The sequence below is a fragment of the Sinocyclocheilus grahami genome, unplaced genomic scaffold (assembly GCF_001515645.1).
Source record: "Sinocyclocheilus grahami isolate Dianchi unplaced genomic scaffold, SAMN03320097.WGS_v1.1 scaffold530.1, whole genome shotgun sequence".
Lineage (NCBI taxonomy): Eukaryota > Metazoa > Chordata > Actinopteri > Cypriniformes > Cyprinidae > Sinocyclocheilus > Sinocyclocheilus grahami.
Window position 1 is genome coordinate 915,785 of NW_015505709.1, and position 14,381 is coordinate 930,165.

The 14,381-nt window shown below is 38.5% G+C and overlaps 1 protein-coding gene across 1 annotated transcript in view; it reads left to right on the forward strand.

Annotated features, from left to right (window-relative positions):
• The window catches only part of LOC107555285 (AT-rich interactive domain-containing protein 1B-like), a 105,639-nt gene that overhangs the window by 9,142 nt on the left and 82,116 nt on the right, over positions 1-14,381 (forward strand). Inside the window, exon 2 of the mRNA XM_016238039.1 lies at positions 2,550-2,738. Coding sequence (XP_016093525.1) covers positions 2,550-2,738 — 189 coding nt within the window. The remainder of the gene's footprint in view (positions 1-2,549; positions 2,739-14,381) is intronic.

Genomic DNA, 14,381 nt, shown 5'->3' on the forward strand with positions numbered 1-14,381 from the left:
TTGAGTCAAATTCTTACATTTAATCAGGGAATTAGAATAATAAGACATTTGGGCTGTTACCAAGCAAATGAAATCAACACAGAAGCTGCATCTGAAGTGGCATTTAGATGTATTTACACACTGTTTAATGCAAGACATGAATGCATTTAACCTGCAATTACAAATGCATAAATGATGTTTTGATATATTAAACATAAAACATTGAATACTGATATTTGAAATGATTTAAAACATGAAAAAAAATCTAAATGTGAAATTAAAACCGCCAATAGGTAAAACCGCCAAAATAGGCAAATTTCGATTGAACCGAATCATTTAAACAGTTGATGAACGAAACAACGAAACACCGTCATGTTGCTCAGAGACGCAAGACTGTACTGTGGCTGTGTTTGGAATGATTTTTGTTGGAGCAAAAACGCAAAAACAGGCAATATGGTGTCTAAAACGTAAGTCTCTTAATTAACTTATTGTTTATTGAATTGTTGTAAAAAATCAATGTCACATTTGTAATCATGGTAATTTTGGGAGAAAAACGGCACTCTTCATGTGAAATTGAATAACTATATGAAGTAGTATATATATATATACTTTCTGCCTCCATGTTTGGAATTTGTCATCATTCTAAATGCATTGTAATCGACTGAATCATGCAGCGAAAGAACGCACTCTAAATGTGCACGCGCACTAGTCTAGACTTCACGTAGTGTACGCGTGCACTCTGTAGCGGTGTTTTGAATGGTTTTTGCAAAATACTCGATAATGTCAAATCGCACACCGTTAAAACAACAATTACGATATTATCGCAAACTATATATATCGCACACCCCTAGTAACAATACAGTAATACACTATTAAAATGTAAAATAACTGTTTTCTATTTCAGTACATTAAAAAATTTTAATTTATTCCTGTGTTGTGTCACTTGAACCTTCAGAAATGACTCTGATATGATATAATTATATAAAGAAATATCATTAACATGGCTGAAAACAGTTGTGCTGCTTAATTATTTAAACCGTGATACATTTTATTTCAGGATTCAGAAAGTTACAAAATTTCTTTAAATAGGTATACTACATTATAAATGTCTTTAATCTCGAACAGTGTCACTTTTGATCAATTCAGCGCTTCCTTGCTGAATTAAAGTAAAAAAAAAAAAAAATGGTAATGTATTTAAATTCTATACACAAATGCTAAATAAAACACTAAATTTAGAAAAAGTTTGTGTTAAGGATAAAAGGCGCAAGCAAATGTTTTGTTACTTACCCCCCCCCCCCCCAAAAAAAAAATTAAAGTTTTTTTTTTTACTTTAAATTTAACAAAACACTAAATTTAGAAAAAGTTTTTGTTAAGGAAAAAAGGCGCAAGCAAATGTTTTTTTACTTACCCCCCCCCCCACCAAAAAAAAAACTGAATGTTTATTATTTACGTTTAAATATACAATTTATGCTAGTTACAAGAAAAATCTTCAAACGTTTATGATTTCTTTGTTGAATAGTAACTTCAACTGAAGTTGCGAGCTGCTTACAAACTTAAGTTGTACAGTAGTAGTTTTTAATCCCCTAGTGAGCCTACATTCCAATTAAAGTAAGGCTTTATGAATAGTGCAACCCTGCCGTGCTCACCGTCCTATGTCATTTACATATCAGGGACTAGACCTATATTATCTATTGGAATCCTGAATTTGTTTAATAAAATGCTCTATTGGCCATTTGTGTCTTTAATATTTGAGTTATGTATGTAGTAACCATTTTATAAAGCAAGAAAACACTCCGGGCTGTACTGTTTTGTGAATATAGTCACTCTGCTACACATTATGCCAACAAAGTCATTTAGCTGTTGCTATTTTCACAGCATAGCTTGACCTCACGTACCTAATTGGTGATTTAATGATGGACTTGATCAGGGTGCATCAACGAAGAGTGTTAGGAATAAATTAGAGGTGGTAATGGCGTATGATTATAAAACAGTAGACTCGTCATTGATGGCTTCAACTTCTCCTGCATCTTGAGTAAGATTGATCTGGAAACTTCCAACAGTGTTCCACTACAGATTCTTCAGGCATACCTTAATGGTACACAAACTCTAAACTACAGCAACTCAGATTTGACAATATAGTTGTCTAGTCGGAGAAAATGTGTGTGTGTGACAGCAGAGCACTCTGGCATGACTGCTGACGCTTAAAATGTTCATTTATAGTGGCCTCCCAGGCTTTCTCAATTTGGTCACATTTTCTGTAAGTGCTGCTTCAATTGGCCTGAATTTGGCAGTGACATGAGAAGATTAGCTTGGATGGCTCTCAGTCTTTCTGGCAAAGATGAGACACTTGAGAGAAAACCTGACCCCCCCTCCCTCCCCCTCATATCAGTCGATGGCACGTTGCCCTGAATCTCTCCATTTACTGAACCGCTCAACCTTATGATTGCTATTTGTATTTCAGTCTGCTCAGGCATAATAGTCATATAAATGTGTTCACGCAGACTACCGTACGTTGGAAATCAATGCTATTGCTGTTCTTTATTTTAACGTGCCGATACTCCTCTCTACAGGTGGCGGCTATGGACCCTATGGCCTTGAAGCGTTCTCAGATGTATGTGATGGGCAACAGTCCCTACTCTCAGGCAGGTGGAACTTATCCGGGACAGCCATATGGATCACCCGCTCCTCAGCGATACCCAATAGGAATGCAGGGGCGTGGCCAAGTGGGCATGGGAGGGATGCAGTACCCTCAGCAACAGGTAGAACTAATGATTTTCAGTGCTGCAGAAAAAGTTGGAAGTTGATTTCCATGTGAAAAGCTTTGCAGATACCATCATGGAAAGGTGATTTTACATGGTTGATAGCTCGCAGGAAAGCGGCATATTTTTGGTTTTTGGCCATGCATGACCCTCGTAATGTCATGTGCTTGATGCTTCAGTCCGTAGAGGTCAGTGCATTGGGAAATGTTGACACGAATTATGTGAAAGAGTCTTTAGCCTCATTCAGACTGTCAGCCCAAATCCAATTTTTGTGCCAATCCGATTGAAATCCGATCATATTTAGATAGTCTGAACGGCAACAAACTACATGAAATCTGATTTTTGCAAATCCGTTTCGGATATGTGGTTTGGAACCCTATTCAAATCGCATTCCTGGAAATCCGTTTCAGTCTGACCGGTCAGATCGGATTTAGCGTAGCTTTTTCACGCCCTCATGCCACGTGAAACGGAAACACGTCAGACGTTTTTTGCAGAAAACATGCCAGAAACAAGCTTGTGTCGTTGCGAAGTGCAAGTCAAGCGGAAAAACACAATATACTGCTAATATACGCAGCTCTTTGAGTTTTGAAAGTAGCAGAGACGGCGGCACGGAATAAAGCTGCACATTCCAGCTTCCTGCGTTTCTGCCGTAGCCTCACAAGACGAAATGTCGTAAGACAACATCTGTATCGCAAACTGTATTGTTGTTACTGTTGTTTTTAGCGTAGGCATCGTCAGATCGGATTTAGCGTAGCTTTTTCACGCCCTCATGCCACGTGAAACGGAAACACGTCAGACGTTTTTTGCAGAAAACATGCCAGAAACAAGCTTGTGTCGTTGCGAAGTGCAAGTCAAGCGGAAAAACACAATATACTGCTAATATACGCAGCTCTTTGAGTTTTGAAAGTAGCAGAGACGGCGGCACGGAATAAAGGTGCACATTCCAGCTTCCTGCGTTTCTGCCGTAGCCTCACAAGACGAAATGTCGTAAGACAACATCTGTATTGCAAACTGTATTGTTGTTACTGTTGTTTTTAGCGTAGGCATAACAACGCAACGGCATTACCATAGAAACCAATGCACATTCTGTAAAAAAAAAAGAGCACTTATGGACACACAAATCGGATATGAACAGTTGCGATACACTGTGTGGACAGTCAGTTATTCAAATCAAATTCCATCCAGATATGCACAAAATCGGATTTGGGCTGACAGTCTGAACGAGGCTTTAGTTATCATTTTAATGCACAGTGAATCACTTATAACCAGGCTGTGCCACAGATTTCACAGAATTCAAAAACATCTACACTTCTGATGGGCGCCTTGGATGTTCGGTTATAAAAGACCCCATGAATTTCTTGATGGGTGCAGTTTTTAGTCCTGTGTTGACAGATTTTCTATTGAAACCGGAAGTTGGGAGCGACATTAGTTTACATCGCATTCGACTTTAGTACACGTCACATTCTTGAACCTGTGATTTGCTATTTCTAGTCAGAGGCGTTTAGTATTAGTGGGAGGGATATACTTATAGATAGCAACAGCCACGTTCTGGAAGTAAACATTTCTTACATTTTCTCCATAGGGAAATTGATTTTAAACTACAACTTATAAACCTTTAAAGGGCTCATCGGATGAAAAATCTGACTTTTTCCGTGCTATAATTGAGTGTCCGGTGCATCTACCAACTCGGAAAATGTGAAAAAGAAGAACCCAGTAAGTTTGGTTTTGTAAGCCTTTCTCTGCAAGCTTGTGAGAAAATGAGCCGATCAGATTTCTCTCCCCTTCTGACGTAGGAAGGGGTTCTTATTATAATATTACCGCCCATGGCCGCTGACTGACACCGCCGTATTAGCAGAGACCCCACCCTGAGTGAGCCGCACACAATCCGCCATGTTTATATTCATGCTAGTGCATTTAAAAGCTGCATTCAAGGTAGAAATGTCTTCTTATTAAAGCTATAGAAGTTATTCAGTCAAGAGCAGTGAGTGATTTTCTGTTTTTATTTTATTGTTTGGGTCATATAACATCGCAGACAGCAGTATAGGTACTGCATATTACGCTGCTGTCACTTCATACACAGATCTAATATAAACATGCGATTTCTTTTAGTGCTGGGCGGTATACCTGTTCATACCGAATACCGGTGTTTATTTTTGTTATGATATGAATTTTTTAAATACCGCAATACGGTATGTATGTCGCTTAAACAACATTCGGAACGCGACACTGTTTGAAAGGGGTCTCTTTTCACTGTTGCACTGTGGTGAGGGAACAGCTGTATGAGTTGCTAAGCGTGAAAGTTCCGAAACTGAAGCTGTAGAACTAATAGAACATGATGACACAGAAGAACTCATCCACAATATCCACATTGACCGCCACAAATATCCACCGCCCCCTGCCATCAGCTCCCGCGTCTCACACACACGAGAGCGACTTTAGCACTAGATTTAGCAACTTTCAGACCCTTCTAGCAGCTTTTTTCCATAGAGATGCATGAGACAAAAAAGTAATATAGCCAAAACAACCGCATAGCTGCTTTTTAGTGTAGATGCATGTTGATTTTATCAGACGATGCCGCGATTATAAATGAGAGTGACTCCTGGTTAACATGGATTAAAAGAGGTCGTGTTTAGTCACTATTTAATGTGGTATTTTTTGACAATATTCTCTCATCATGACAGTAAAATAGGGCATTCTAAGTCAATATACTGCAGTATTTCCTCTCTCAATCAGTAGAAAATATGGTTAACACCCGGTCATGCATGAAAAAAAAAAACGTCATGTACCGTGAATCCGGTATAATTTTGAAAAATACCGTGACATAAATTTTTGGTCATACCGCCCAGCACTACTTTCTTTCTCAGCTGTTTTCCTTTACAGACATAACTGACTGTTTTTGTAGTGTGTTTTAACATAACCTTGTATGTATTTGTCAGTTTAAGCGCCAATAAGACATGAAAGAGAACTTCGTTTAGTACTCACATGCCGTGTGACAGCCACTTTCTGTGCGCTCAGAAAACACTATATCAGAAGTTAAAAACTGTTATGTGTTTAAAACACATGATTCCAGCGTGATATACAAGATAATCAAAACCAAACAGATGTTTTTTGGCAGAGTATTTGAGGTACCAGCTGTAAAGGCACAGCCTTATTCTGGAAAAGGGGGTGGGGAGCAGCAGCTCATTTGCATTTAAAGAGGCATGCATGAAAACAGTGCGTTTCTGTGTCCACTCAAAATAGGCATTTTCAAAATGATATAATAAATGATCCGTGGGGTATTTTGAGCTGAAACTTCACAGACACATTCCCCAGAATGGAATGTGGTGTCCCCAGACACCTGGGACTTATATTACATCTTGTAAAAAGGGGCATAATAGGTGCCCTTTGAAGACAAATGTGAGCTGCAAGTGTTTAATTGTTGGTATATGCTTTTGTTGAAGCCATCAATTTGCATTATTGCAACTTTACGTCAAAAGAACTGTTTAGTGCTTGCCTACTCCCGTGAAGCACTGTGAACGTGATTGTCAGTTTCCCTTTGCTCTTAACCAATTTAAATTAAAAAAAAAAATCCTCTCAAAATACGTACATTTGTATATATATGCATATTTTGCACAAAAAAAAAAAATTATAATATGTTGCTTCTATATACAATAAACATCTTTAAAAGGTTTTATATTTATTTGTCCTTTTTTAATTCAATTGTCATTTGCAGTGCTTCATGGGATTGATTCCTACATTAAAGGGTTAGTTCACCCAAAAATGAAAATTCTGTCGTTAATTACTCACCCTCATGTCGTTTCAAACCCGTAAGACCTTTGTTCATCTTCGGAACACAAATTAAGATATTTCTGACCCTGCATAGACAGCAATGCAACTGAGGGTCAGACAGCTCTCAGATTCCATCAAAAATATCTTAATTTGTGTTCCGAAGATGAACGAAGGTCTTACGGGTTTGAAACGACATGAGGGTGAGTAATTAATGACAGAATTTTCATGTTTGGGTGAACTAACCCTTTAAAGCTGTTAAGTACACAGCCTTGCACCTTATACTGATTTTCAAAGTTTTTGCTTCAAATCAAAATTAGTAATGTTGTGATTCACCTTATGATTGGTTGGTTTGGGTCATGGCTTATAACTCTCCCTATGGGAAAAATGAACAGGAAAAATACTTCTGGATCAAGGGCTGCTGAAAAAGTGGACTCTATTCTAGACAGCATTCGATTGGACAAAATTGTCAAAAATGGATATTCATGTGTACGAGATGAGTCGTCAGCTTTCATATCATGTTTTGAAATCATGGGGGCTTTTTAAAAATCTCAATTTGCTTTCAGATACCTAAAAGTGTTATACTCCCAGCTCCATTTAACACATTTCAACACTTTTAAATCCATTTTGCAGAATTCCACGCATTTTCCTCACAATCGGCACAGAAGATGCTTGCGTGGGCCTAGTTATGTTGCTTGTCTGATGTGAAGTGCTCACTTTTTGCCATGCCAGAATGTTTTTACCCACCCCAGCTGGCTGCCACACGGGGGACTATCCTGCTACGATATATCTACTTTTCTAAGCACATCTACCTTAGACTATCAGAATTAGCAACACTGACTCATAGCTCTCAAACAGAGATAGCAGCGGTGCTCTTCATGCTGTTGAGTCCACAGGAAACTGAAGTGTCCCACAGGCTGGCAGTCTGAACAGTGACAGCCTCAGGGGAAACACAGAGTGTGGTGCAGAAGGAACGACTCTGTTGTGCCTGTCAGCATGGAGCGACAGTACTCCCAGTGTACCAGAGATGTTGACAGTCTAATGCGCCACGTGTCTGTCAGAATAGCTTGGCAGGCAGTCTGCTTGGGCTGGGCCGTCCTATTCTGGGTACAGCCTGCCCTACTAAAATTAGACTCGAAAGCTGGACTGAGTTAAGTTCAGTGCCACTGCCTCTGAAATGACTGTTCTGCTGATGTATGGTCGCATGGGTGGGACAAAAGAAAATGAAACCAGTAGTACTGTAACCAAACATGTTTCACTTTCTAACACATTACCTAGGTTCAATTCACTGCGAATGCTGTTTAATATTGTCTTTAATCTAACCTACACTGTTATTGCATAATGTCCTAGCAGAAAATTACCAGTACATTTTCCTTCAACCATAAAAAACAATACAAAGCAATACGTGATTCAAAATAAAAGTGTTATACTAGTGAAAATTCAATATGGAAAATCCCTTCATATTAACATGGTATATTGGGCTGAGTGTAGCTTCTGTATACTTTCAATGAATTGTGAAGGCTTAGGCTAGAAATGTATTTATGTCATGACAACTCTCAGAGGGATTGGCATGGTAATGTACATGACAATGTTAATGTATTTGGTCTTGGCGGAATAGATCTGCTACGCTGCTGCTGCTGCTGCAGCAGAGCAAGTACCGAGACTTGTTACTGCCAATACATCCACAACATGCTGCTGTAAGCATGTAAGAAATACTGCTGCTGCACATATAACACATAAATAAATAAAATATATGAAATTGATGCATTTAGCAGACACTTTTATCCAAAGCGACTTACAGTGCATTCAGGCTATACATTTTTGACCAGTATGTGTGTTCCCTGGGAATTTAACCCACGACCTTTGCGCTGCTAACGCAATGCTCTACCACTGAGCCACGGGAACACAGAAGACGCATATGAATAACCTGGGGAAGGTGGAGGGTTCCTGAAGTGCGCTGCAAACTGCTACAGCAAACAAAAACCAGGTATTTGAATATTGAGCAGTAAGCTCATTGGCTACCGATTCAGGAGAGAACCAATGAGCTGCCATGTGACAATGATGTCGCCAGGATAGATAGAGCTAGATCTATCGAACTGCGCCATCTAGAGTTTCATGCCAGAACTCTGTATTTCATGTAAATCATGAAAAAATTCAGATGTGAAAGTTTGGCCTGCTGTTGGATCTATAATGAGATGCCAAAAGAATTCATTTTTAAGATTGCAGTCTGACACAAATGTACTGAGATTAAAGGGCTGGGAACCTCAAAGTAAATCAAAGACAACACATTTGTATTGCGTTGTCTACACTGGCTGCATTCATAAATATATTGCGCAATCAGCGTAGTCCGCTTCATGAACAAATGTCTCTTTAGAAGTGATTCTTTTAATAATTTGATCAGAATTGTCTTGCAAACAATTTGAATCAATTTACCATTGTCTGTGTGTGTGAGTTTGAGCAGGTGAAATCTAGTCATTTCAATAGAATCCACACAATCTGGAATTTTTGTAAGGGCAAATTTCACAAGACGTTGGTCACACATGTTCTTGTTATTATTATTTAAATGAAAAAAATGTGTTAATGATTTACGTAGCTAGTTGCCAAAATGTCAGCAGTTTAACTACTGCGCCAGCTGAGCAACTGCCATTGAGATAAATGGGAATGCTAGCAGATAGACTTCTCCAGCTATTGTAGACCTCCTTGTTCTGACACATTTTGGAAAACAGCGACGCGTGAAATCGAGTCTGCGTGGCTGGAAGTGTTTGGGTTCACGTACTCAAGTGTGTTTTGGAGCTTAGAAACACAAACTGCTATTTCAGCTATCAGCCACTTTCTTTTCATTACCTCCAGTTCCACTACACTGATCTTTGGTCAGCTGTACTGACACGAGTTCAGCAGGACAGCAGTCGTGTGCAGTTTCCTCCTGTGATTGCCCCTGGGTATGGACGTGACCTTTTTAGAACGAAAGATCAGAATCAGCAATCTCCTCCTGGGACGGTGGAATGTAGGAGAGGCACTAATCAAGAAAGACATCACCGAATGCGGCCGGCACATAATGAGATCATTACAGGAGAGAGTTTTGGGGTAACCTCTAACCCGAAGGGGTGTGCGGGGCATTTGTGCAGCTGTTAGTTGTCGCTGTTCTTGACCGAGAGGGACTCTATAATGACTTATATCTACCAGGAGACCTTAGAGGACCAGAGGATTTTTTTTTTTTTTTTTTTACAAGCCTACCTGAAATTGGATGTTTCATCTGGTCTGATACCAAGGGAATCCTGCTGTGTTATTTCTATTGATCTTTTGGCTACTTCTGTTTTGGTCACATAACAATTTTACACAAAAATAGAAAAAGACAAAGCTTAAAACCCAGAGGAAGATGAAGACACAATGTTAAATATACTTATAAATAATTATTTTATCGATTTCCAGCTAAATTCACCATTCTGCCATTGAAATCCGAAGAACTTCATTCTGCGTTTTCCACTTAGTGTCAGAGAGTGAATAAGCATTTCCATTCAGCCCATCTGCTGTTTTTTTTTCAGAACAATTATAGCCTATATATAATATACATACATCTAGGGGTGGGCGATATGGCAAAAATATCATATCACGTTTTTTTTTCAGTAAAATCACGATTTTATCATGATTCTTTGTCATGTTGGTTATACTGTTTTGCATGTTGTCCGAGCAGTACAGCCAAACTAATTTCCCTATTTTAAAAACAAAGCCTTACAAGGTAACAAAATATAAAAGAATGGCAGACGTTTAGGCCAAAGTGGGCGAAGATAAAAATCTTTGTCATTATTTTACCTTTGTTATTAAAAAATAAGAACAAAGATTCACATTACAAATGCACATAATATACAAATAAAACAAACAGTGCTTTATTTTTCAGGTACAGTAGGTGTTTTTAGCAGCTGCATTCAAGAAATTGAATGCACAAATATAAAAATAAAACACTATAGACTTCACTACATTGATTCTTATTAAAGCAACCGTATTAAAGTTCAGTGAGCAGTGAGTGATTTTTCTTCACATTCTTCAAAATATCTTCTTTTGTGTTCAGCACAAGAAAGAAATTAATACAGGTTTGGGACAACATGAGAGTGAGTAAATAACAACAGAATTTACATTTTTGGGTGAACTGTCCCTTTAATGACAAGCGGCAGCATGTTTAGTACTATTAGTCTGCTGTCACTTTAAGACCTACACACATCCGTTTTTCTCTTAACTGTGAACTCTCACTTTAGACATAACCAACTGTGTTTATATTAGGGGTGGAACGGTTCAACTTACTCACGGTTCGGTTTGTATCACGGTTTTAGAGTCACGGTTTCGGTATGGTTCGGTATGTGCTATGTTTAGGCAAAAACTATACTGTCAAATACAAATAAAGAAAATAAGAATAATCTATCTAACTACAAGCAACAGTACAAATAAATGCAATAGAGTAAAGATACAAATAAAATAAACAGTGATTTTCAGTTTTTTTTTTAGGTAGGTCTAACAGTTTTCAGGTACAGAAATTGAATAAAGTAATGAAATGAAACAGCATTGCATATTTGACTGTATAAATTAAAGATTCATCTTTATTAAAGTTACAAAAACTTTTCAATCAAGAGCAGTGAGCGATTTCTTTGTTGTTGCTGTCTGATTAATATAAAGAAAGTGCTGTCACTTTAAGAGAATGCACTGATACAGTACGTTCAGCCGGCTATGTCTGCTATAGGATACTTACCAAGATGGTCATTTTGACATAATTATTGTGTGAATTTGTCCATTTAAACACAATACTTCAGAGAAAGCTTAATATTTGCACTCGTTCTGAGGCTCGGGTTTGCACGCTTTGGATGAGCGCACGCACAAATCTTCTCACTGCGTGCGCGAGCTCGCGTCCTCTGGCTCTTACATTTACATTTAGTCATTTAGCAGACGCTTTTATCCAAAGCGACTTACAAATGAGGACAATAAAAGCAGTCAAAACTAACAAAAGAGCAACAATATATAAGTGCAAATGACAAGTCTCGGTTAGCCTAACTCTTAAATGTTTAAACTGGCAAAGCTTACATACTGATTCAGAAGCGCAGATTGTCATAGCAAAGTCAGAATTATCTCCTCTCCTAGGTTCACGAAACGGTCGTCCATAAAATGCATTGCTGTTCTGTTGTAAGTAATCTTAAAAGTTCCTAAATGCATCTACTGCTGGAAGGCCAAATAAAGCGCTTTTGCTTTCGCCTAGAAACACACAGCGTCTCCCTGACATGCTGCTTCAACACTAACTGCGGTTACTGAAACCACGCCTTCTTTCTTTGCGTGCACATTTGGGCCGCATTATGCAAATATTTCCACATAGTGAGGTAGATATGTGGGGGCGTGTTAGAACGAGCCGTTTTAGGAGGGCGTGGCAGAGTCTTAACTTTGATAAAGAATATCTCTTTGGCTTTGAGACTTTAGTCTTTGCAACTTCAGGGATCTTATCTATGCACAATCAGCTTGTAACACTCCAAAGAGAAAGGAAAACTTGAAATCGCATCATATGACCCCTTTAAACACCGATATCAACGTGTGCTGTTCAGGTCTCATCTGTGCGCGCGCGCTATCAGCACCCGGGTGATGACAGAATAAATGCTCATATTCCAGCATACGGCATTCGCATTGAACAAGAGTGAATGGTTTGTCCACGTTTTTATTTTTTTTCATCGCTGTTGTAATGTATTGGGAAGCCAGAATGCGCATCCATCAGCAGAAACATATATTAGCCGAACCCTGTTTGTTTTACGTGTTATTTATAGCAAACCATATTACAGATGCGTTGTCAGATTTAAGTTGAACCGTGGTCCTAGCGCGTGCCAAACCGTACGGTTAGATTTTTTTCGTTCCAACCGTTCCAACCCTAGTTTATTTGTAAACCTTGTGTGCTTTTGCCTGTATTAGTACAATGAGACAAGAAAGATAACTCAATCCAGTAGTCAGGTGGTTTTAAAGGCTTTTTAGTGTGCGCTTCAGCCCGCGAATGAAATGTTTAACCGCCAAGGCTTCAAAGCACATGCAAATAATGTACCTTTGTGATTGCGAATAAGTGCAGTGTCCTGTGAATGTAACTCTACCGCTGAGTTAACATTTGATGTGAATGTATGTGGCGTTGTACAGTATATTGAGACGGAGGCGCCAGATCTGCAACTGATATAATGTTCAGTGTAGCGCGATACTACGATATTTCTTCAAAAGCAGATCGTGGAGACATTTTAATCATCCACGATCAAAAATCATGATATTGCACACCCCTACATACATCATTTATTAAGCTCAATTTGAGTTTTGACATTTTATAAAACTTTTTCAACTTTGTCTAAAAGTAGTATTTGAACTGTAAAGTTGTTTTAATAGTAGTTTTTACAGCCATTTTACAGTTTAGTATGTTACCACGGACAGTGTTGTTGTTTCAAAAGAACGTTGCTACAAGTAGTTCTATTCTAATATTAGAATTTTCTAAAACTATTTCTTGCTGATCGCAAGAGTTGAGTTTGCCCAATCTTAAAGGTGCATTCAGTAGTACTCTTGTTAGCTTTAGCATCACTGCTAGTATTGTAGTATCAAATGTTGCTGATTTATCGACGTGGTTCAGCATGACCATCTCTGAGTTTTATGTAAATTACACTGATACTAGTGACTTTTAGATAGTGGTCTACTCAATAATTAATTCCCTTACCTATCCAACAAAAATAGGCAACTTGAGCAGCGCTAGTCAGGATTTTCAGATTTTTTTTACCTTGTGTATGCCATACCATTGTTTAAGCTATTTTGTTTTTTGTCTTTGTCTGCTTTTTCAGCCATACATGTACAGATTCTCCTGTTGTTTCCACTGATGAAGAACAACAATAATTATGTTTGTCCATTGTCTAATGTTCACTCTTAGCATAACCATACAACACTACACTATTAGTGTATCAACAGAGGTGACAGCCAATGAGGAAGAAGGCCAAATGCATTGAGGGGGGTGACTAGCACCGTACATAATCAAAACACTTTTTATAGACTGTTATGATTACTGTATTCATCTCATGTGAGTGTACACCCAAAACTACTATTTATTTCTTAAAGCGTAAACCTTCTTTTAAATGAGCACAAAACTACTGAATGCACCTCTAAATGTGAATTTCTTCTCCACTAGCGGCATCAAACAAATTTGCCCCTGCATTTTACCTCTGTGCTTGCTCTTTGATGGCGTTAGGTGTGTTTAATGAGCGTGTGTGAGCTCAGGTGGATGCGGATCAGGTGCGTAGCAGGGGGCTGCAGGTCCTGACAGGTGTTTTGAAGGTTCTGTAAGAGGACAGGTTCTATCACAACACAATCAGCAGAAGGCATCAACCCCCTCGAGGCATTGCCGCTGACCATCTGACCACCACTCACCTGCCCTGCTGTCGACGTTTCTGACAAGCACAGTACATGGCAGAGAAATGGATTAAATGTGCTGTTTGCGATTGGACACAATCTCTTTGTGGGATTTTGGAGCAATTGCGCGCTGTCCTGTTAAATCCCTTTTTGTTATTTCAGTGATGGAAAGACTGGAAATGCACGGCAGTTATCCTTTTATGTTCCCCTCAAATGCTGTACAGATGGTTACAAATCTTGTAGAGAGGGGTCAAAATATTTTTGTGTAATAATTACACTGCAAAAATCTTTTTCTTATTCAGTATCTTAGTCTTGTTTAGATATTTTTCCTAGAAACATCCTTAAAACAAGAATAATTTACTGGAGAAATCTAAAGTGCTCAATTTTTTTAACGTTAGATTTGCTTTTTGATCTATCTATCTATCTATCTATCTATCTATATATCTATCTATCTATCTATCTATCTATCTATCTATCTATCTATCT